Source organism: Symphodus melops (assembly GCF_947650265.1).
Source record: "Symphodus melops genome assembly, chromosome: 10".
In the NCBI taxonomy this organism is placed as follows: Eukaryota; Metazoa; Chordata; class Actinopteri; order Labriformes; family Labridae; genus Symphodus; species Symphodus melops.
Genome location: NC_136700.1, coordinates 7,703,705 through 7,727,561, shown reverse-complemented (window position 1 = coordinate 7,727,561; position 23,857 = coordinate 7,703,705). Strand labels below are relative to the sequence as shown.

The window sequence follows — 23,857 nt, the reverse complement described above, 5'->3', positions numbered from 1 at the left end:
ACAGGGCTGCACTGGCAAATGTTTATGAATGAAGTGGCTGTAGAATTTGCAGCAGCTGTGGGGGTGTACTGTACTATTTTGTGCAGAGAAAAATGGCAAGGGATAAAAATAAAAGCGCCAGTACAGTACCAGGGGTTAACACTGTGTTATTGGTTTATATAGGGAAGAAGAAAAGGTATCAAAATCAGACCACTAAGAGAACAAGAGGTAGACAACAAAGAGTGTAACAGTTTGCACATTTGGACAGATTTGTCAAGAGACCACTAAACACCAGAGTGTAAAAGAGACACAGTTTAAGCTATAAATCTCACTCGTTCTCCCAACAGAACCATAACGTTGAACAAACACTATTACACTCTCTCCCACACACTATACCCTCTTACATGCACAGGCCCTCTTATATACACTGTTAAAGCATCCTCCACAATGTATTTCTTTCTCAGACACACACACACACACACACACACTCACGTTAGCTGAATACTTGGGAAACAGTCACATCATCCTGTAAGGAGATTGTGTGTACAGATTGATCACATGTCCATGGTTAGTTGGTTTAACACAAATGGTTTTGTTTTTTTGTATATTTTACCACACAGTAGCTCTGAAACCAGGAAGGGAAGACATTGAGTATTTTTGGAAACACTTTGAGGCATAGTTTGACTTTTGTTTTTTTCTTCTGAAAAATGCTTTCCGTTGACAGCTTAATAAGGAGAAACACACCACTTTCACTTCTGCACAGTAAAGTGTAGTCACAGCCAGTTGCCAGTCAGACTTAGAGAGGATGTCGACATGAAAAGGAAAAAATAGCAGGCCTGACTAATCCTAAGGTTTACCAAAGTAGTTTGTTAAACAGTATTTGAAGAATTTGTGTATCGAATTACAAAAACAAAAGAATATTCAAATAATTTCTGTAACATTTATGTGCTTCAGGATTTGTTGCTGACAGAAAGAAAAAGCAGTTATGCATGTATGCATTTTTGTTTTATTAAAAGTCAAAAAGAAAGCAGAAAAGGTCGATTGAATCGTCATGTATGTCATTCAGACGAAGCATGTCAAATAGCTCTCGATGACGCTGGTGATTGATTTAAGTGCCCTTTAACATAAATGCAAAATGGACATGAATTTGTTTTAAGCTTCTCTAGTCTTCTGATTAGTCAAAGCACTTTTTACACCACCAGGTCACACGTAACCATTCACACACTTCTGCAAGTGTCCATCAGTATTAGTTGATTCGTTCACACACATTCAAATGCAGCTGACGAAGCAGCGGGAGAAACTTGGCGTTAAGAGTCTTTCCCTGAGGACACATTGACATGTGACTGCAGGAGCTCGGGATTGAATCCAGATTTCACCACTGAGCCACAGCAATGCATTTTTTTGAAGACGTCAAGCTAATCATAAACTAGAATTTAAAATCATACTTACACAATCAAAGTGTAATTCTTGACACTAACTGCCTCCCATAGCATAATGTTGACCTGTTTGAAGAGAGGGTTGTACTGCACCCCAAACTAGCGAACACTAAATAGCACATTTGAATTCGTATTGATGCTGCAGAGGTTTGAAATTATGTAATATACAAGAGTGGAGTACACACACACCATGGTATGTCAAGATTCCTAATCTATAATAGATTCTCACCAGCTACAGGGAGTGGAGTTTGGCTTCTTGCTGCTTTTACAAGACTTTATATGAAGGTGAGCATCAGTCTGATGCACATCAGAAAGACTGTAAAAATCTCAAATGCTGTAAATGTCATATATTCTCCTCTCTTGATCCCTCAACATATCAGGCACACCTCTCTCTCTCTCTCTCTCTCTCTCTCTCTCTCTCTCTCTCTCTCTCTCTCTCTCTCTCTCTCTCTCTCTCTCTCTCTCTCTCTCTCTCTCTCTCTCTCTCTCTCTCTCTCTCTCTCTCTCTCTCTCTCTCTCTCTCTCTCTCTCTCTCTCCACAGCCATCAGAGTTATTTCTGTAAGAGAAATATACTTCTTCTTTCTGTTTTGTCATTTCTAACTAGAGCAAGCCACTGACTTAATTCCCAGTGCACCAAAGTACATGTCAGGAGGAGGGAGACAGAGGGAGAGACGGGAAGGGTACAACGAAATCTCCCACACTTAAAAGTGAATAATTCTTCTTGACTGAGAAGCATTTGCTGCCCAATTTTCTTTCACCCGCACAATTTCTCAAACCCCACTTGTGTCATTAGTCTCTGGCTGAGAGGGGGAAAAATAGGTTCATTTTCTCTTTCCGTCCAAGTGTGGGGCTCTAGTGCATTATCTCTCTGCAGATTTACACTTTCAAACTTGCTGGCTGTCATTGGTGGAGGACCAACATGAGGATAATAACGCCAGGGTGTTGGATTTAATGAATGTAGTGCTGTTTCATATTTGCTTACTCATATTAGCAGTAAATATTCTGGTAGTTTCCTCAATCAAAATAGTATCAAATTCAGATTTTTGTTTTTTGTTTTTTTCATATGTATTTATTGTTCAGACACAAAAATCGGGAAACACAGTACGGAAACGTAATGATGGAGAAAAAGTGCTCCTGCACCTCTGATTATACCGTTGGTTTTCCAGGATTTAGCCCGTTAAACATGTTTCATTTTTACATTTATATAGCGGACAGTTTTTCCCAGTCAGAGCTACATTACACTCTCATTGAGTTTCATTCAAGATCAGAGCCAGATGTTGAGATTTCTTGGCTTTCTTAGGGAAGAGAGTCAGTTGATGGCATGCATCTAATTCACAAGCTAATGTATGTTTATGGAAAATAGAGGAGATTAAAAGCTATGGCAGTTGCTGTAAGTGTCAGATTTCTTGGGTTAGAAGTTTCATATCTGTGGAAAGGAGTGCAGCAACATTGTTAGACAATTCAAAGAATGTGTGGCTTATTAGTGCTTAACATGAGGGAAATAAAGACGCAAGAAAAATGTGTTTAGGTTACGATGGTTTATCCGTTCTAAACAATGACACAATCAGGTATTTTGTTCAGTGTTCAACAAATGAGCCGAAGAAAAGCAACTGATTTGTTCCATCAAGCTATCTGAACAGTACTGATGACTGAAGCGAGTGAAACTGCAGTATGGCAGCTAGAAAAGTCCACCTGTGAGTTTGAGCTGCAGCCTGTCTTGATGATTGCACACTGCACTTCTCTGAGTAAGGTGCTGACTGTAACCCCTTAAAGAAGCCCACATTTCAAAAAGCTTTACACATGAACAAACAGACGCACACACACTTAAAGGCACACAGTGGGACTGCGGTGGTGGAGCATCACTGGTGCACAAAAACCTTAAAATGTTGGAAAGAATACTGTAAGAGTTCTGAAGTTGAAAATGAAAAAAAAAAAGTGTCATATGCAGAAGGCTTGAAGGCAGCTGCACACTGAGCGCAGTGAGATGAGCAGGTATGTTACCTTATTTTACCTGATCACATTTTCTCCTGCAGTTTCCTCATCTGCTATGCTATTCTATGATAAAGGGAACAGGACAGGAACAAAGGGATTCAGGCGTTTTAGCCAAGTCGGGCTGATTGTGTCTGAGTGTCGCCACTGTTCTGGCACCAGATGACCCGCTGTGAGTTGGGTCTAGCACAGACACTATGTGGCTGCCAGATCAGCGCCAGTCCATGGCTGCTAGCAAGCTCTGTGAAAAGTAAAAGTTTCTTTTCCTTGTATTATGTAATATTAATTTGCTTTGGACTTGGTCTAAAAAAAGCTTGACAAAAAATTCGCAAAAACTAGTGAATGACATCATAGAGGGACAAAAGCCAATTCTCTTAATTGGCTTGATAATATGAGTAATGGGGCCTGTGAACAAATGGACACTTTCTGCAAACATTTGAACAATTTAAGGTTATTTCAGGAGACATTTCTGTCTTTGCTGTCTTGTCTCTAACGTTACCACTTGTAAACAAATGGGAGAAATCTAGTGGACTTCCATGCCCCACTCAGGACTTTAACACTGGATTCAGTATCTATAGATGTAGAGCTACTAGCTTTTTTTCTACAGATTTTGCAGTGTCTTGAAAGCAAGAATTTCTCGAACCCACATGGTCCTGTATCATGTCCTACACCACTTGGCTCTTTTGTAGCCTTAAAGTGAGCTGATGAAGTATGGCGAGCCGTGAACATTTCGTTCTGTCTAAAAGCAGAACCCTGAAAATGACAAACCAACACTAAAGTTACCATGGAGCCATATTTTGAAGCTTGGGGCCACAGACCAAGCTGCTGTTAGAGAGGTCTGGGTTAACAGTAAACCAGGCATACAAAGGGCAAATAGACCTCAGCTTGTATAGGGCTTTTCTGACTTTTCTGTCCATCAGAAGTAACTAATCCTATTCATACACATTTACAAGCCACAGACAAAACAGTGGAGGCAATTCGGGGTTAAGTGTCTTGCCCAAGGACACAACAGGCATGTTGTTGCAGGAGCTGGGGATCGAACTTACTGGTTGAGAGACGACCGACTCTACCAACTGAACTGACACATACAAGATTCTGTTAATGGCTTTACATGCACATATCAAAAAATGATTTTTTTTTAAGTGTGAATCACAAAAGAGTTGCTACATACATAGGTGTCTGATGAAGTGTGTTGGTTTCTGCAGCAGAGAAAGCAGAAAGGGAAGATCAAATTAGGTGTCTGGAAAGAAAGATTCATTACATTCATTGCTGCGGTTAGAACCATTGAATGATAGATTTCAGATAATGGGGGAATTAGGATTAATACAGTGGATATCAAGTATTAAATGTTGAAATTGATAACCATTATTATAAAGTAGGATTATTACACCCTGTAGTGGGGGACATGATTTTGAAAGAGGAAAAGGTTGTTTTTTTTTCCCCACAAGCATAGGGACATTTGCATAAACCGCTCATTTACTCACTGTGTCTTTCCAGGCTTTAAACAATGAGAAAAGGGGAATGAATTACTTCAACTCTTAGTGTGGGTGTTTGAAATCTACGTCTGCACATCACAGATAGTATTGTAGTCTGCATTGTAGGGGAATCCCAGCTACACACAAGACAAAATGCGATCTGCATGTTGTGTGATATTTCTATTAGATTATCATACAATGACATTTTCACAACCCTTTACCTCTTATCATTTCAAACAATTTACTAATCGCTGTGTTCCCAGACAAGGAATCTGTGTTTTCATAAGTCCAACGAGCAGAGCTACCGTACAAACCCCCTCGCACACACTTCTCTACCCCAACCCAGCCAACGCAACAACCCACATATCCCATTTGTAAGACAGCCTGATGTGGTTTTTTTAAAACTTTGAAATTATCTAAAAGAATTGTGGATATTTCCACAAGGGAATTTTAGAGGAAGTACATCCAGTATCTTCTCCAAAAACATCAAGCACTTGCTCATTTGCTAACTTTAAATTTGTATCATGCCATGTTATTGCCCTGAGAGGTTTTAATGACTGAGCGCTATCTCTTTTATGTTTGACTGTGATGCTTCATCTTTTTTGTCGAACACATTCACTGTAGAGAGAAAACATTTGTAGAGAAAGAATGGATGTATGATCATTTGTTACATTTGATGAAAATAGAACTCCTTGAGATGTTGGGGTTTTTTTATACAGAGAAAGCAGGTGGATGGTTGAGTGTAGAGCTTGTTTTATAACCAGTTCAAACTCCGCACAGGAGCTTTAATTCTACATTTGACCAACGTTGAGACATTCTACTGTTTGTATTGTGATTTTGTCTTATTTGCTCTTTGCAAAGTAAATTATAAAACCCCTTAAGTGCTGAACACACATGAAGTTGGTTATTTTGTCAACTGTGCGAGTTTAGCAGAAAGAATCTCTTCTGCAAACTCTGTGTGTTTGACTTTGGTCTTTCACCATTATACCCTCCCATGGTTGACTGGGGCCCAGTTTAACCTTTAGAAGGGCCTAACCAACAATGCTGCCTGAGGGTGGAGCAGAATACGTGGGTGAGAGAGGGCGACATGGTGAGGAGGTATCGTTTGTGGTGCCGAGGGCACAGAGGTGTGAAGATAATAGCCCCAGTGGGGAGATATGCAAGGCAGGGGTGCTTTATGAGGCCTGGTCAGTGTGCTGTGAAGGAGTCCTGCATCTCACACACACACACACACACACACACACACACACACACACACACACACACACACACACGCACACTAACTGAAAGAATAATCTTAAACTTATTCAGTTTTAACTTTCTGAGGGCTTCAGGTTTGACTATTGGTCTCTCTTCTTGTCTGTTTCTCACTTTTATTTTCCCCTCAAATTCTAATTTGCCAGATATCGTTATTCAGTTGTGTTGCTTCACATTCATCACACCTAGAATTACTATTTTGTAAAATGTTCCTTAAATAGAAACAAGAGAAATTATGTTCTAACGATATATGACAGTATAGGATACAACTGAATGCAATATCATACCAACTAAAGAACAGGAATAAAGTAAAATCAAAAAGTGGAGGCAGATTTTAAGATCAGTGCACTTTGTTCTCCTGGTTTTCCTCCAGGCTCTGACATTTCCTGACACATTTGCAACTTCAATAGCCATGCCAGATTTTCTGTATTTGAGTTTTTATTTTAGCAAAGAACGTCTTATGTGTTCGAGCAGGCAGCAGTGTGTTGCTCTTTCCTCTCTTGTTGTTGGCAGAACTATCACAGTCTGTTTTCTTTTCGTTGCCAGGTTTGTCCAACAGTCCCAATAGCCAGACTTTGGTCACTCACTAACTGTTTGTCTTTCTCAGCTTCTGCTTGATCACAGTGTCCAGATAATCTGCCACTTGGTATTTGTTCAGTGATAAACAGCACAGGGTTCTTGTGCAGGGGTTGATGTTTATTTTTTCTTTGGAAGTAGCTTGGTTGGACCAGATTGTGTGAGAGTTGTGCAACTGTTGGAGAAGCACAGGCTCGTTCCCTCTAGACTTCTTGTACTGTTCTCTGTTTGGCAACATAGATCTTTGCAGGGATCTTGGGCTTAAGTCCTAATGCAATGTTGGCTAGTAATTATTCGATTTTACAGTATCCCTCTGGAGATGATTGAGTCAACTTTACCCAAGAAGCTTGGGATCACATTGGATGAGCCCCAAATGAGAAGAGTAGTTGAAGGCACTGGTCTCAGCTGGCAAAGAGGACACCACATGTGGCAATACAAAATATACACTGCTTCAAATGTATGTCAGTCCAAGCATAAAACAATGTACAGAACATAAGATGCAAGTTGGAAAGTTATCATTACCACTTCAGAGGGTTTTCTTACTACTACTACTAAGTCGAAATGTTGTAACAACAACAAACAACGTGCGTGCTTTGTAAAAGATGTGCGCAGTGTAACTCTTCTGAGTTATATTTCAGTAAAACGTTTATGTGCATTACGTGAACTGATATAAATGATTTGCATTAACATAACTAATTTTGCCCCCTATACGATGCCCAATTTGACAGAAGATGGCAATTCGGGCTCCTAATTCTTTTCTGAGTTTCCCACTTGCTGTTCTGACTTGAGAAGGCGTTAATATGCATTGTCCAACACTGAAACTCGTTTTTTCCAATTTGTCCGACACCTCAGGAATGCAGGGTAAACTCACCTAACAGTGATCTCACGGGGTGAGGTGTCCTAGTTTACATTGCTGCAGTTAGGTGAGTAGCTGAAACACCTGAGGTCAGCAAGGTAGAGATTTTCAGGGTGGAAGTAAGTTACTCTTGAATTAGTTGTAAAGTGTTTGTTTTTGTTTTGTTTTTTTTTTGGGGGGGGGGGGGGGTTTATCTGTTTGAAATTGAAAGTGGAAATTGATTTTCTTTTTTGTACAGTATCCATTATTTTTCTTACCTCTGTTATTTTTCCTCCTCCTGCTCACCTACACTTTTCTTTTTTTCACCTTTGTATACGTCTTTGTTCCTCCACCTTCCCATAATTTTCCCCATCTCCCCCCTCTCTTTGAAATACCACACTCACAATTTCTTGGGTAAACAAACCGCTCAATGGCTCCTACTCTGTCCTTGACTTTATGTCTCGCTGTCCGTCTTCAAGGAGAGATGTGTGGGGGGGATCATGTTTCATCATCTAGCTATATGAACTGAGAAGGAGCCTGACATCCGCTTTTGCAGCTGCTTGTCTGCCTTTTATTGCTGTTTATGACTCACATGGTGAAATATTCTGAGGAAAGCTCAATCTTTGGGTATACGTCTGAAAAAGTTCAAGGGGACCAAGTCATTACATGCAAGAAAATTAGTCTCAGGCCATCACTGTGGGGGGAGGGAAAAAAATAAACCACTTATCTGTGCAACGTCTGCAGCGAGGCACTTGGCTTTATAAGGAGAGAGGGGATTGGGAGCACTCACTGGTGAGTGGTAGTTGCATGCAGACAAGCAGCCGAGAGGGAGGGGAAAGCACTCACAAAGCTGAGTAGTTTGTGTGGTTCGCCTCCAGAGGGGTTTGAGGTTTTACAATGGAGAGACGGGGAGCAAAAAACTTCAAATGGCAGAGCTGTAGCAGCACTTAGGACATAATAAAGCCACCCAAATATCTTGTGAAAAAAATGTAAAGTATGTTGTCATGATCCTCAGGTTCCTCTTTATGGATAAAACACGGACACCTACACAAAGAAATCATAGTGAGAAATTCATTACTGGTTGGTATGTTTTTAAAGGTTTTGGTGATGAAATACTTTGAAGTGAATCTTTAGTTTGGTGTTGTGCTTTTTGGGTGACTCACTAAATCCCATAAGCTGCTGTAGTATCTCTAACGGCCAGACAGGGCTTTCTTTAATCACACCTAGACAGTGACTGTGTCTTATCCTACAAAGCCTCCTGCTTTGTAGTTTAGAGAAACAACAACAGAATCAATTAGAGTGCGAGTTGAGGACATGACATGGGGGAGGAGAGGAGTAAAAAACAGGAGAGACAAGTCCTTCAGGGCAACGGTAATTTGAAAGAGCAAAAGAGACATTAACTGAGTCCACTTTTGGAAATATAAAAGGCAATATTCCTGATCTATCTCTTTGAATACCCTAAATTGAAGTGATCAGAAGTGCAGACTCAACAAACAGGGCCAGGTATGTGTGCATTTGCAAGATGGAGACACAACAGTGACTCAAGGGCAACTCTAATTCACTGCAGAGAAGAGCCAATGAAATGATGATAAGTTATCATCCCCTGCTGGAGCTGAACTGTACTGTATGAAACCAAAGACAGGCTGAATGAAGACAGAGCAGCCAGGCTAAAAAAAAAGTGGAAAGACCAAGATGGAATCCAATCGGCAGCCAAACAGATCTAAATTCAATTTGATGAGAATTGAAGGTACAGTAGTCTTTATTCCCCAGACCCCCCTCTTGTTGAGACAAAAAGTTACGGTAAATGCTGAGTGTGTTTGTTGTGAGAGAGCGTTGGAGGCCTTCAAGGTGATAAGCCGTGTAGAGGCCCAGTACATTAATGAATTGACATTACACCAGGATCAATGGTGAAGCTCTCAGGGTCTGAAAAACTGCACTTAATGAAAAGGGATTACTCTCTTAAGATCAAGGTCTTCCACTTCCCTTTTCCCCTCTCTCCACGTCTTTTCTTCTGCTCTTTTGTATTCTGTTGTTGCTGTCTTTCCTCACTCTTTTCCCCACACACCCGTTCTGGAGAAAAAACACACACGCATCTTAATTCTGTCCACATTCTGACGTGGCGTTCGAAATGAACTGGCTTGGATGCAAAGTTGATCTGGAGAAGTGGCAGTATATCATTTGATGCTCCTTGAGGTAAGAGAAGCCTAAATGAATGATTCAATGATGCATCTATGTTTGAATAAATTTAGCCTATTAGTGGGAAGTTGAGTCCTCACCAGAAATCTTTCAAAGTTCCCTCGATTAGCTTTGAAATGTGGCTTACATAAACTACAATGGATTAAAATATCAAGAATCAAGGCAACGTAACAGCAAGCAGACATCTGTTATCAAGTCCTTCTTCCATCATAAAGCACTTCAGCTGCCCACATTCATTCTTTCGTTATGCCTACAGTTAGCTCACTTGGGGGTTAAGAAAGAAGTAAAGGTCATAGAGAAACCAAATGAGATTTTTTATTTTTTCCGGTAAACAATCGTGCTTACTAAATATTTCCTAATTCGTTTCAGTTTGTTTCAAGTTTTTGTGGAACTAGAGCCAGAAATTAAGCAGGACATGCTTTAAAGCGTGGTGAAATGTGCTGGTTATATGCAATTTTATGTCATTGAAAAATTCAATTGTTTTCCAACTGCTTTTGGTCTTTGGACAAATTGAACCGACTCAAAAGTCCACTTGTTAGCATGGTTCCTACATGTCCAAAACGCCACTGTCCTTGTTCCACTTTAGTTCAGTTGCTGGCATTAAGCAACTCTAATGACCAAATTAGGACCACAAGAAGAAGAAGGAGAAAAACCCCTGTATATCAACGTTTTAATTTACATGAGCCAGGAACAATTAAGGAATTTCTAAAAGATCACAAATGTAATCTTTCTTCTTTAAAACTGTGTGTGTGTGTGTGTGTGTGTGTGTGTGTGTGTGTGTGTGTGTGTGTGTGTGTGTGTGTGTGTGTGTGTGTGTGTGCACGTGTGTGCACATGTGTGTGTGTGTGCTATGTGTGTGTGCCCTTTACGTACATGGAGCACCAAACTCTCACCTGCTATGAATAATTGATCTGCTGAATCTAGGGCGCATGAGGTTTGTATGCGAGGCGGCAGCTGCTGCAGCAGGAGGGTACCTTACAGTTTGTCTTAAGAGAAACATGTAAGGAGGGTAGCAAGAGGTGGTGAGTGCTGAACTGGAAAACGCCACCTTTCAGTACAGGTATGAGTCTATATATTCTGGAGTAATGACTCCAGAGCAAAGCAGGCTGCTTCTAAATCATTTATCACTATACCTTTTAGAGGCATGTACTGTAGCGAATATGTTGTGTGTACCCAAGGTTAGTGAATGTCATTTTCTACACATGTCAACATGATGCAATTTTAACCAGCAGTTTGAAGTAGCTAAACCAAGACTGACATTTGGAATCAGAGCAATGTTTGATATGAACATGATGACGGAGTGGAAGGGAGAAGGGGTTGATTACATGGTTAGCAACAACAAAACAATCAAATCTTAACGTATCCTTATTATAACCAAATAGCGGAAACAATTTGAATATTTTAGGTTTAAAAAGTGAAATTATTCATGTTATCAGATATTGCTATGTCATGTATACAACTGCTCTGAGCCGAACCCTAACATGGATTATAGTGGTTACAGGCAGACAGGTATCTGAAATGACAGGATAAGAACACAGATCAGAATGAGACAAATTATGGGATGCATGGGTATGCTATTACACTGATTGGAACATTTACAATAAGAGCATATCATATTTTTTGGTGTCGCTGTACGAATCCAAAATGAGGATGGAATATTTTTCTTCTTCTTTTGCCATTCCACATGCTCTTCTTGTCTAAACACTATATTCATTTACCAATCCATGGGGAAATTTCACTACTGTTTTTGGCCCCTTGGACAGAAACATCAAAGCATGGGGTGAGCTGCAGAGCAGCAGCCCCAGAGCTTTTAATGAGTCAATGCCTTGCTCTGATTCTTCATAAGGCAGATGCTGGCTGACACCAGGCTTATTACAAGGTCCTGCGGTTCATGGAGTAACTACAGCAGCAGTCCTGTTTTCACAAGAGCATAACTACTCTTTCAAATAACATCCCTCTGATATTCTCCTCATCCTACATTTATTAAGTCAAATGGAGTCAATACAGTTTAATCTATTTCTGTGCGCCGCTTTCCTCTCCGTCTGTCTGCTCACTGTCACAGCATTACAACAACTCAGCCGTCACCCTTACAGAGACACACAATGATTGGCTGTGCAGCACTCTGTCACTGACATGAGCATGATTGAACAAGACTCAGCCACTGGACAAACCGGGCAGAATGACATCCCCGCAGCCTGCTGCTGAAAGCTGTAAACTAGGCCCTGTAACTGTGTCTCAAGTGTGTGAGACACAATGTGATTAGTGCGCTGTGTGAATCAAAGACAACATAAGAGTTCATCCAAATTAAGTTTACATGTTCTGCTCAACCAGCCAGAGAAATTTGGCGACATTCATGTTTACTCATTTTTGGCCTTAACAGTCTCAACTTTTACTGCTTTTACTTGTTGGTAATTTTTAAAAAGAAGCTTTATATTTTGCTAAATTTAACTACCAAGTGTGGTTCAATTTTTCTTTTTTGGGGGGGGGAAGGGGGGGTGTGACCTTAAATTTGTTTTTAAAAGGACACTAGGATGTGCTCGGCCAGAAAAAAATCTGACAGAAGACTAGTTTAATCTAGTATGGTGACCCTAGTATGTGAACTGCCATTGAAACCTTCTTGTATAATGTCAAACAGACGGTAAATATATTTCTCCACAATTCAAGAGCCCCTACATTACATGAAATACCTTCAACCATGAAAGACAATTATTGGCCACTCCACTGACGCAAATTGCATTACGAACGCTCTATATCACTTTCTGAACTACATATGGAAACACCAGGATGATTTATACCAGTATGCAGAACCATTAGTTTAGTTGGGTGTGCACTGTGCGACACCGCCACAGGGAGAGCAATATATTTGAATCATTTGGCTTTGTGCTGTCATGATGAATGAATGTAGTTGGTGGCTGATAGTCTTGCCCCCAACAGCGGTGATTTAGCAAGTGTGTCGGTGTATATTTGTGCATGGATGGATGTGTGTCATGCACACTGTACGGCATTTATAAACGCTCAGCAAAGTGTTGTGAAGGTGTGGAAGACCAGCGGGTACAGATGTGCCTGCAAGTGTAAGCAAGTTGAATTACTGCTTTGTAGACATCCATTAAGCCTGTTAATTAAAATGTAGGTATCAAACATCTGTGAGTAGCTGAGCCATCAGACATCCAACTTTCCGCCTGCACGCTTCCCAGCATCCTCCGGCTCCATCTTTAAAACAAATTAGCTTTATTCACCTGCACACTCTCCACAAATCCCTCTTTTATTCTCTACATGCTCCATACGGTGCCGCCTGTTTTGCAGAGTTATTTTTAGCCCCTCCGATTCCTCATCCTGAGACACTGCTGTCACTCACGTTATTGCTGCCTTTGTGGTGCTGAACTTCTCTCTGGTTTGCCTGCATGCTTTTATATGTTGTTTGTGTTCTGTGAAGCACTTTTACGAAAGAGATCCTCGTCTCTCTGCAGCAGCAACTGCAGCTGAGACAAAACTTCTCTACACATTTTCCACACAAACAGTTTATCACAATATCTTTTTTTTTTTTTTTACTTTCTTTCTCTCACTTTATCTACTCCAAAATGAGATTTATCGACAGGTCCACCTCATGAACACGCCCCCCGGTGCTCACAATATCAAGCAGCCATCAAATAGCACTTAGCAGACATAAATGTCAATAATGTGGGGAACATGGTGGTCCATTTAACTTTGACATGACTTGGTGCTCTGCTTGCTAAACTGTGTTGTAACTGGGCTCAAGTTCTCACCTGCTGTCTGCACTTAAACCGCTCTTTTGGCTCAGAGAGTCAAAGGAAAATGAAAATATGGTGAAGTTAAGACCATTGAAGTGGAGCCAACCTGACAAAAGAATGAAAATCATAATTAATGTGCAGGCACAGAAATACGGACAATCTTTAGTTTATAGCACTCCCTGTGCCAAAACACGATTCAAGGATTCAAACATGGAACAGTGGAAATTCTGCTGGTCTGATCAGAATGACAATGTTGGCCTCTGAGAATATTTCAATATCCTGATTTTCCTAAAGTGTTCAAGTTTTTTATAATTGAGTAGAACAAGAAGGGGAATTGAGGTGCTGATCGGTCTTTCATGAAATTGATATCAGTCAAAACGTTAGCTGGAGAGTAAGATGCAGCTCTAATGAGGAATTTAAAAAAAGGAAGGCTTAAACTTAAAAGCCGGGAAGATTCCCTCATTATTTTGTAAATTCACTGCTTTCGCGAATTACACAACCACTTCTTTTTGACCTAATTTCTTTGTGTTGTGTAAGTATGAAGACAAGACCAGTTAGGATGCTGCATCAAAGAGACACACGTGTAGAAAACACACACACACACACACACACACACACACACACACACTCACTTTGTTGATGCCTCTGCACCTGAGGAATTTAATCGCAACGTGATAAATTTCTGATATATTGCGATTCTTCTGCTTTTCCAAGAGATCTCAGCACTGTCATTGTTCTCCCTCCTATTTTCCTTTCACTCTCTAGAAGAATAGTCAGGCAACCTTATGAGGCAATATTGCCTGCAGTGGAGCTGGGGAATGGCAAATGAGACAAAATCTATAACATTCTGCAGCAGGCTGTGAAGAAGAAGAAAAAAAACAACAACAGCAAAAAAACAAATATACCCAGGCAGAAGTGTTGCTGGCAGGAGTGTTTATGTGTGACTCTGTTGTTCAGTCAGAGAATAATGGCAGTAATCAGTGATTTTAACAAGTCAACAGAGACATTCTTTAAAAATGGTAATGGAAACAGCTTGAGTGAAAACATGCGCTTGTGCCTTTATTGCTGTTCCTTCATCCTTTAAGAATAAACACTTGAAGTTGTGCTTTTGTTTCCCTCAGTGTTAATTAAAATAAATATGCAATCATTGACCCGCACTGGAAATGTCAGAAGCTGATGTTCTATTCAGAGTATTGTTCAGTTTTCTTTAGGGGGGAATAAAGGCTTATATAAGTTATACAAAGAGGAAGTGATTTTGATATCAAACCTGTCATTTATTTATGGTATTCAGTTGTGTAGAATTATTGAAGTTTGTTGTTGTCTTGTTCTTTCCCTGTTTGTCTGATCTTAAACAATGTCCAACAACAGAGACCTTAGGGGGGTGTAAGACATTCACAGGCACTGAACTAGATTAAACTAACCCATACTGAATATTCACATATTTCACACTGAGAAGAGAGGAAATATTATGAAAGCTGTTTGCTATTGTCACTCATCTTGTTACTGAAGGTGAAAAGATTTGAACATTGCTGCTTTGTTGATGATGAGTTGCACCCTCAAATATTGTACCTGGTACAATGACGATGTTCTATTCAAATTAAAAGTGGATGAGAAGTAAGAATATATAAGTGTCATCCTACTCCGTTTGGAACTTGTACTGGTTGTTTGGTGTTCGACAATACAGTTTAAGTTGTATGTATAATAACCCCTCTCTTACATAAGTACATATTTCATTATTATTATTATTTTATTTTTGCATTTTCACCACTCACCACTGCACTATAGTCTAATTTAGTCACGCACATATTAGCCTTTGGTTGTTTTGTGTTTATTGCTCATATTTAATGTTGTGCTTGTTTTACAAAGATAGATATTCACGTCATCAAAGTGCGTCCTTCTTTTTGAGAAATGCGTTTTCAGTCCAGTGTTACTTCGTCTGATAGGGACATTAAGTATGCGGACAGATAGTAGGGCTGTACATATAAACAATATACATACTGACAAAAGAATGTGATTAAAGAACATTCACCTTTTTGGCTGCACATTTAGCGCTACAGGATCATATTGATGCTGCACACATTATAAACCATACTTCTCAGAAGAATGAGCCCAGTGAATCAATAATCCACTACATTGCACCAACATTATAAACCACTGTCTACATGAACGTGACTGTCTACAGCTTTAGAGTGTGGAGTGAGCAGATGAGTTATTTAGAAACAGCAGGAGCAAAAACACCAGGGTGCTTATCAGGGTCTTTGGAGAGACACAGGAAATTGAGTTTGTCCAGTCTAATGATGGGCAGAGTCACGCAGCTCTACAGACGAAACCATTTCCCTCCTATTAGCAGAGATGTGTTATTCATGAGGGCAAATCTGGTGTGAACTATGCTTCACTGATATTCTACACAGTCACTCTGCAGTCTGCCAGGGGAACAGAGCCATTGTGTTTTATTCATTTATTTATCTATTTCCATTTTGTACACCCCCAAAGTAAGAAAAAGAACTTGCTGATGATGGGGTTGCGAGGTCAAATGTGATTCTCTGGCTATCAATAGCATCTGTCATCGCTAATCAGTGGGGAGGAAGATGAGGGTGACAGAGACCGGCATGGGGAACGACTTGGAGGTGAAAGACATTTGACGAGAGTGTTAATACACATCTCAGAAATAGCTGCGCTGCTTCCTTTCCAAAAACACATTATCTCCCTTTCAGAGCCTCTCCTTTATTCTGCCAAATTCCAATAGGCACTATTGGCATATATTTGCTTCTTTGTGTCCAAAGCTATTTATATAATACAATTCGAGCTGAATGGCCTATTGTGTGAGCGCACAATGCAGTTATGACACATTAATTTCATACGTTTTCACTTAAGGACAGCAGTCATACACAATACTTGTTTTTTTTCCCCCAGTGTTGAAAACAAGAGGCCATTTTCAAAGGTCTGTAAACAAGCCTCATTCAGCCTTTTGCGCTTGTCAAAAGGACATGAGCCGACTCATTCATTCTCAAACTTGTTTTCAAGTGTTGTTACTTGGAAATGTGTGAGTACAGGCAAAAGATCTATCTGTATACAAAAAACTAAACTGAATCGAATATTTCTGGGACAAAGTATTGTGTTATTCAAATCCATTCCAACTTTTACACCTGTATTGTAAGTAGTGTTTGGAGATGTGAACACACAAGGTGCTGGGATCAGTGAGCTGGCGGGTGTTAAAGTCTACTGTGGAAGTGCGTAATTTGCCAGCATCAAAAGACAGCACACATGCCCTCTGCGTGGCTGAAAACAAGACAAGCAGTGTTTGCTTCTCCCTCTTCACTCAATCTGCATGTAGAAGAGAGAGCACCAGCTACTTTAAGCATCTAAAGAGTGTAAGACATCACAAATTCACATCTTCTAAAGCCTCATCAGGGATGCAGTTAAAGGATTTCATTCACACGGGAGGGAAAAGGGAAGATATTCAAACCAACATCTTCCATGTTTTTTTGTCCTTCTGTTTTTACTCGTGGCAACGCAGCCGAAACAGCCATTTTGTGAGAGTGGATTAAAGGATCTATTTCTTTTTCCCTGTCAAGCTGAGGAGAATGAGAAGAGAGGGGGCGCATCCTTATGTGTCCAACATGATTAGTAGATCACTGATTCAAATTGTCTCCATATCTAAGCAGCATCTACATTTTCATTCCCGCGCTCTGCCTGCATATCACACTTATCAGTGTCCATCTCTCGCCTGCTCGGATAATTTTCCTGTTAGAAACCTGCTACTGTAATTCTATTGACATGCATGAAGTGAAGCTTTAATGGAAATACTTTAAGGCCTGGGAAAAATATAATCACTGGAGTGAGCAGAGGATCAGTTTTATGAATAATGGAACTTGTGAATGATTTCCTACTCGTGACCGAAATCATTTTATCTCAGGAACAAATGTAAGAGCAACGCCAGGATTCAATTTGTTGTATTTTGTGTGCTTTATGAAAATGTTTAGTCTTTGAGGGTCAGTACTAATACGATTTGAACCAAATTCAAATATCTGAATGACAGTTGCATCTTAAGTACTTTCTTGCTGCTGCTTGGTGAAAATGTTCCTCTAACTGCAATCGGATGCATTAACTCATGTCTTTCTCATTTGTCAGATAAATATAGAAATTGTGTCTTTCCCAAGAATAATGGAAACCATTCTCACCTATTTAGTCAGTAAGTGGGCACCATGCTTAAAAGCTCCCCATGGAAAAGTCGAGATGAAAGAACACTGAGATACAGTAAAACTAAAACAGCTGCCTCGATAAAAAAAAAAACCCAAAAAAACCCCCACTCAAACAGCTTTCTTGTTTGGTGTTGATGGTGTGAAAAATCTGGAGATTGCCAGTAATAAATAAAGAAATCCATGAACTGAAGCAGGTCATGACATTATAAAGAAAAGTCTAAATAAAGCAAATTCCTGTTGTAGTGCTCCAATGACATATCATGGTCTTCAGCACAATACATTTACTTGCATACAAGCACACATGAGTACATTCAGCCTTTCGACAGTGTTCAACTGTGAAGAATTGCCTCATTTATTGGGCATATTTCTGATTTGGGAGGATGCATGATGTGGTTCCATTGTTGCCCAGTGGCAGGGCTTAACAAATAGGATTAGGACCGTGCCCGAGAGAGCACACTCCTGTTCAGGTGACACACCGCTCCATGCCTGCGCTCTGCAACTAGACACAGAGAATTACAGCTAAAGGTCAGTGAAGTCAGACACTGAATGTCACAGCTTAGCCACAGTTTGGCAAGAAAATATATTAGATAAATACGCTTGTCTCTTGGTGGAGAGTAATTCTGCGGCTCCTGAATTTCCAACATAAAGGGCCCGGGATTACGGGGCGATTTCAAAGGCAACAGAGGCGTATCGATTGAAGGTAGTGAATCAGGCCTTGGCCATGCTGTGAATAATAAATTGAGCAAAAGACAGCCAGAGGGTTGTCAGATGGAGCTCTCATGAAGGGCTGTAAGTTGTGCTCCTTTCAGATGAGACTGTGGATAAGTCACATTTCCCGTCTGAAGGATCTGGGGAATCGTGTCACCGATCAGAAAGCGCCTCAGAGCAGCTTACTACAAGTTTAAATAAGCATTCCACGGCCCATTTAACAACACAAAAAGACCAATCACAGCCTCCACTCTCTGCAAAGTAGTGCGAGTGGACTCAGGGATGGGATTGGGCTCTTAATAGCACATGTCCTAAAGGTGTTAGAATAACAGAATGGGTAAAGCAGCTAAAATGGCTGCATATGTGTTGAATCAGGCATGTATTGGTAATCAGTATTGGTGCTGAACAAGCAGCATGTTTACAGTTTGTATGCAGGAGTCTGTTATTACTTCTGTTATTAGTGTTAAAAAGAAGAAGAAAGACAAATCTATACTTGCAGTTTAAATACGTAGACCCTGCACTCAACACATTTTTCTTTTTCTGTTTCCCTGTCTTTGTGTGTGTGATGGTGATTTGTGCCTGTAATCTTTTTTCTCAACCTTCCTCGCTCTCTCTCTTGCTCAACCTGTGAATGTATTTGGGTGTGTGTGTGTGTGTGTGTGTGTGTGTGTGTGTGTGTGCGTGTGTGTGTGTGTGTATCTATTCTAACTACAGGCTGCGGGCTGGAGTTCCTGCTGGTTCTCTGTGGGCTCGAGTTATCCTGGTCTTGCCCCCGTCACTGTATCTGCTACACTGCACCCAGCACTGTCTCCTGCCAAGCCCACAACTTCCTCTCTGTCCCTGAAGGCATTCCCCCTGACAGTGAACGCATCTTCTTACAGAACAATAAAATCCATCGTTTACTCCGAGGTCACTTCAGTTCCAACACGGTCACTCTCTGGATCTACTCTAATAACATCACGTACATCGAGCCCTCTACCTTCCACGGCTTCATGCTGCTTGAGGAGCTGGATCTAGGAGACAACCGCCACCTGCGTTCCCTGGCTGAAGACACCTTTCATGGGCTGAGTCGGCTTAATGCACTACATCTTTACCGATGTGGACTCAGTTCACTTCCGAATAACATCTTCCAAGGCCTCAGAAACCTGCAGTATCTCTACTTACAGGTAAACTAAATAAAAATGAACTTACAAATTATTTATGCAAATGCATTCTTACGAAACCATTCCACAACCTCTACATTGCAACTACATTGCAGAATTCCTGCCTGGTCAATCCATGTATCCACTCGTTGATTTTGAGTGCCCAACTGGCAGTTGCATGTACATCAGTACACAGCCTTACCTTATACTAAACACTTTCAGCAATAGTGTCTCAGCAGAAATTGTTTCACACACCACTGCTCAAATTGTTTAGTATCCTGATTTTCTATCCAGCACTTCTTGCTTGATTTTAGAAAGCAGCAGGGCATGAAATCAGTCAGATGGACAGTGCAGCCTTGCCTCCCATTGAGATACAAAGCTATGCCTGTTGTGTAAATGCACTGAGAACTTGAGAACAGATGATCACACATTGGAACATGCTCTGATTCACAAAACTCATTTCTGCAATGTAGAAACATGAAGAAACAAGTTGCAATCTTAATTGTGTTCTTTTTGTACCTCGACAGGATAACCATCTGAAGTTCCTGCAGGATGACACATTTATGGATCTCCACAATCTGAGCCATCTGTTCCTGCATGGAAACCGTCTTTGGAGTGTTAACCAAAACACCTTCAGGGGCCTTCGTGCTTTGGACCGACTGCTTCTGCATCAAAACCAGATCGAGTGGGTTGACCGCTTGGCCTTCCATGATCTGAAACGTCTCACTACCCTCTATCTGTTCAACAACTCCCTGATACAGCTGTCCGGACAGTGCCTGGACACTCTGCCTGCCTTGGAATACCTGCGCCTCAACGACAACCCTTGGTCATGCGATTGCAAGGCCCTTTCGCTTTGGGAATGGCTGAAACGTTTCCGAGGCTCAACTTCTTCAGTGGGTTGCCAGGCACCAGCTGATATGTATGGAAAAGACCTCAAGGAGCTGCGTAAGGAGGACTTTCCCAACTGTTCCCCAACTGTACCTAACTCTGAGTCTAGAGCCCAGACTAACAATTTATCTGGGACAGTGAATCCCTCCATGAATCGTGGTGTAGTGGTGGGCTCTGGAGGGCAGACCCACCTAGTCCAGCCCTCGCGGCCTGGTCGTTTTCGGAACTGCACAAAGCCTCGCACCAGAGGGAGCAAGGGGAAGGGTGATAACGAGGTTCACTCAAAGGAGGTCATGGCAGACAAGGAGGATTCCTCCCCAGATTTCACAGAGGGGGGGAAACATGACCACACATCCCCAGATGGCACCGTCACACGGAGGAAGCACAAGTGCACTCCCCGGACCACTGTCCGCCCCCCTAGTGGGGTTCAGCAAGCCAACAATAGGGCAACCTTATCCCTGTCCTTACTACACATCCCTGCCCTTTTTGTGGCCTTTTTAACGACAAATATTGACAACATTCTCCGCTGACCTTCAGAGGATTTGGCTAATCACAAAAGACATAGCCCCTTGGGACCCTCTCTTGCTCCTGCACTACAAGGCCTATGTGTCATTTATGTATGTGTGTGTGAGTGTGGTTTTATGTGTAAATGTTGTGTAGGGAGCTTTACTGTTCAGACTCAAACAGGCTTTAAAGCATCAAACTTTTACAACTGAAAGACTCGCAGCACAAAAGTCAAAGATTGAGAGTCAGAGAATAAAAGAAAGGTGATTGTCGCCCAAGCTTGCACTGCCACTTACACCAGTATGAGTTCATGTCTTCATTTGTCTTGATTTACTTTTTTTCAATCTTTTCTGTCATCCATAACTCCAACATCCAAAATGTGGTGAAAATCTAATTATAGGAGTTGACTGAGCAAAAGGAGAAAAACTTAGCTAGGTGTATAACAAAAAGGTTATAAATGTAAAGCTGATGACACTGTCTAGTCCATTCTGCATAATGTATTTCTCTGTTGCATCATTTCCTAACACGTGTTCAGGACGTGTTTTTCATAAGCTTGCTAAGGGTAAAGTGTTAGCATGGCAAAGAAATGTCAGTCTTTTTCAGACTTTGGAATGTGCCATTCTCACAACAAATCTCAAATCTATAACCAGTTATGTTTTGCAGATATTGACAGAGCAGAGCAACCAGTTAGCTTGTACACTGTATAAAGCAGTCAAAAATGCTAACTTCTCTCCACATAATATTACCTTTTTCAGGTGTCGTACCTACCTTCCTGTTCATTTATATATTTCTCATTAGTGTCACTTTAAACACATGGATATTCTTCCTGTTCACACGACTTCTCTCTTTCTGTGCAACTGAATATTAAGCTGCTAATTGTTTCAAGATTTTGAGAACTGCCATGCCCTAATTTCATTTGCTTGGTAAGTGATGTGTTTCTGGGAGATCAAGCTGTGAATATTGAAGAGTCTGTCTATATCTTGTGTCAGATGTTGTTCATATGATTTTTTGTAAGACACAAAACGGACCTAGAGACAGATCCCCATGCTGCAGGGCCAGCAGGAGCCTTAGAGGTCCGGGGTCAAACGGGGCTTTCTCAGTTTCTCAGCGAGGTTGTGATGAACTGCTCCCTACTCTGTGAGGGTAAACCTTCCTCACCGGGAATCTGAGGAACACATTTCTTTTCTTAATCACTGAACTTCAAGGGAATATGAGGACAAGACTTGAGAAAAAAATGTGAGTGTACCTTAATTGACTCATGTGATCAATAAAAGATGGAGGGACGAACACATTGAATGGAAGCATGGAGAAACAGGAATCGCTATGAGGGAATTACTCTTCTCAATTAACTGATGAGATCGCACATGGATGGTTGGATCCAAGACCAAGACAACTGCTTGAGAAGTAAAGAGAAGATGCCGTGCAGTGGATTAAAAAAATGAACAAATACGGAACATCCTACTTCAATAGCTTTTGTGCCTCCCTGAAATCTACCGATAAGATGGTGTTTGTATCAATGATGTGAACAGTACCTGTAATGAGGAGACATGAGGACTTCTTGCTGTGCTGATATTAATCATTTCCTGTATAACTATCAGAAAAAAACAATATCAGTGACATTGATGATGATAACAGGGTTATCTACTCCTCCTGTCAGGAGGAGTCTTTTGACTTTTTTTTTATTTTCTGGTGATTCGTTTTATTTACGTATTTTTCATGTTATATTTTTAGAACTGTTTTTATTTGTTGATGCACAATTCTTCACCTCCATACTTGTTCGACTGTATGCCTATTCATCTTCCTTATTTGCCAAAACTCAACTGTTCAGTAAATTATCATCAGAAAAAGAACAGTACAAAAATGTTTATAAAGATATTAAAATCTATATCTTCTTATGTCTATCGTTGTTGGTCTGATTCTGTGAAGTGCTGCATTCCATGAGCTTGTTTGGAGAAAGTAAAGCGTACTTCTCCCATTCCCCACCCTTTTTTTGCCTTTTTTTCATTCGATTAATCCAAAGCAGAAAGTGATTCTGTCTGCACATTTTTGTGGTAGTTTTTCCCCATCTTGTTTCCCCTCTATCTTTGCTCTAGTCTGCAGTTTGTCTCCTCTAATCAGAAGGTGCTGCTTCCAACAAACTGAAACAGTCTTACACTTACATGATTTATGCACACATTACCTCACAAACATTAGTGTCTACAAATAGGATATAAAAAAGAAACAACATGCAGAAAAAGAAGGTACCAAGTTCAAAACCAACAGGAAAAGTGTAAAAATGACATTCAGACCATGGTGTGATATATTGCAGTTCAATAAATCATTGAAAAGCACTAAGGAAATTAATGAAAGTGTCATGAGGTATGTGTAGATATTCCAAGCTATTATTATTATTAATGGGCCTTTAGAACATGAATTCCATTTCCTCTTCTTTAAATCCCCCTCTCCTCGATAGAAATTGATCCACAGGTAAGTGTTCCTTTTTTTCCCACTTTTTTTTCCACTCCAAATTCTGTTCAATGATAAATGAGCAGAGAAGGGAATGGTTATATGCATGGATGGGGCTGCTGTGTAATTATATATAAACTGATAGCAGGTCTGGCATCTGGTGTTTGATGCTCATCCACTCACCACTAGCAGATTCCCTTCCCGGCTCATTTCAACACCCACCTAATAAGTACTCTCACACCTTCCTTTACATAACCCTCTAAAACCAGGCTTTATTTGTTACCAGAGTGAAGCATTTTAAGGGTATTTTATTAAAGTTACATAAACGTTAATTTATGTAACACTTAATTTGAACAATGATTTGTTTTTTCTGGGAACAATATTCTAAATTGCAAATATGTTGGTTTTCTTGAAAATGCACACATTCTACTTCCTCTTAATCTTTTGATTTGATGGCAACAAAGACCTCATAAAT

General features: G+C 40.6%; 1 protein-coding gene across 1 annotated transcript in view; it reads left to right on the top strand.

Moving 5' to 3' along the window:
- rtn4rl1b (reticulon 4 receptor-like 1b) overlaps nt 1-22,836 on the top strand; it is a 130,139-nt gene extending 107,303 nt beyond the window's left edge. The window contains exons 2-3 of the mRNA XM_079354801.1: nt 19,118-19,569; nt 20,073-22,836. Coding sequence (XP_079210927.1) covers nt 19,118-19,569; nt 20,073-20,963 — 1,343 coding nt within the window. The 3' untranslated portion in view covers nt 20,964-22,836. The remainder of the gene's footprint in view (nt 1-19,117; nt 19,570-20,072) is intronic.
- Nucleotides 22,837-23,857: the final 1,021 nt, after the last annotated feature.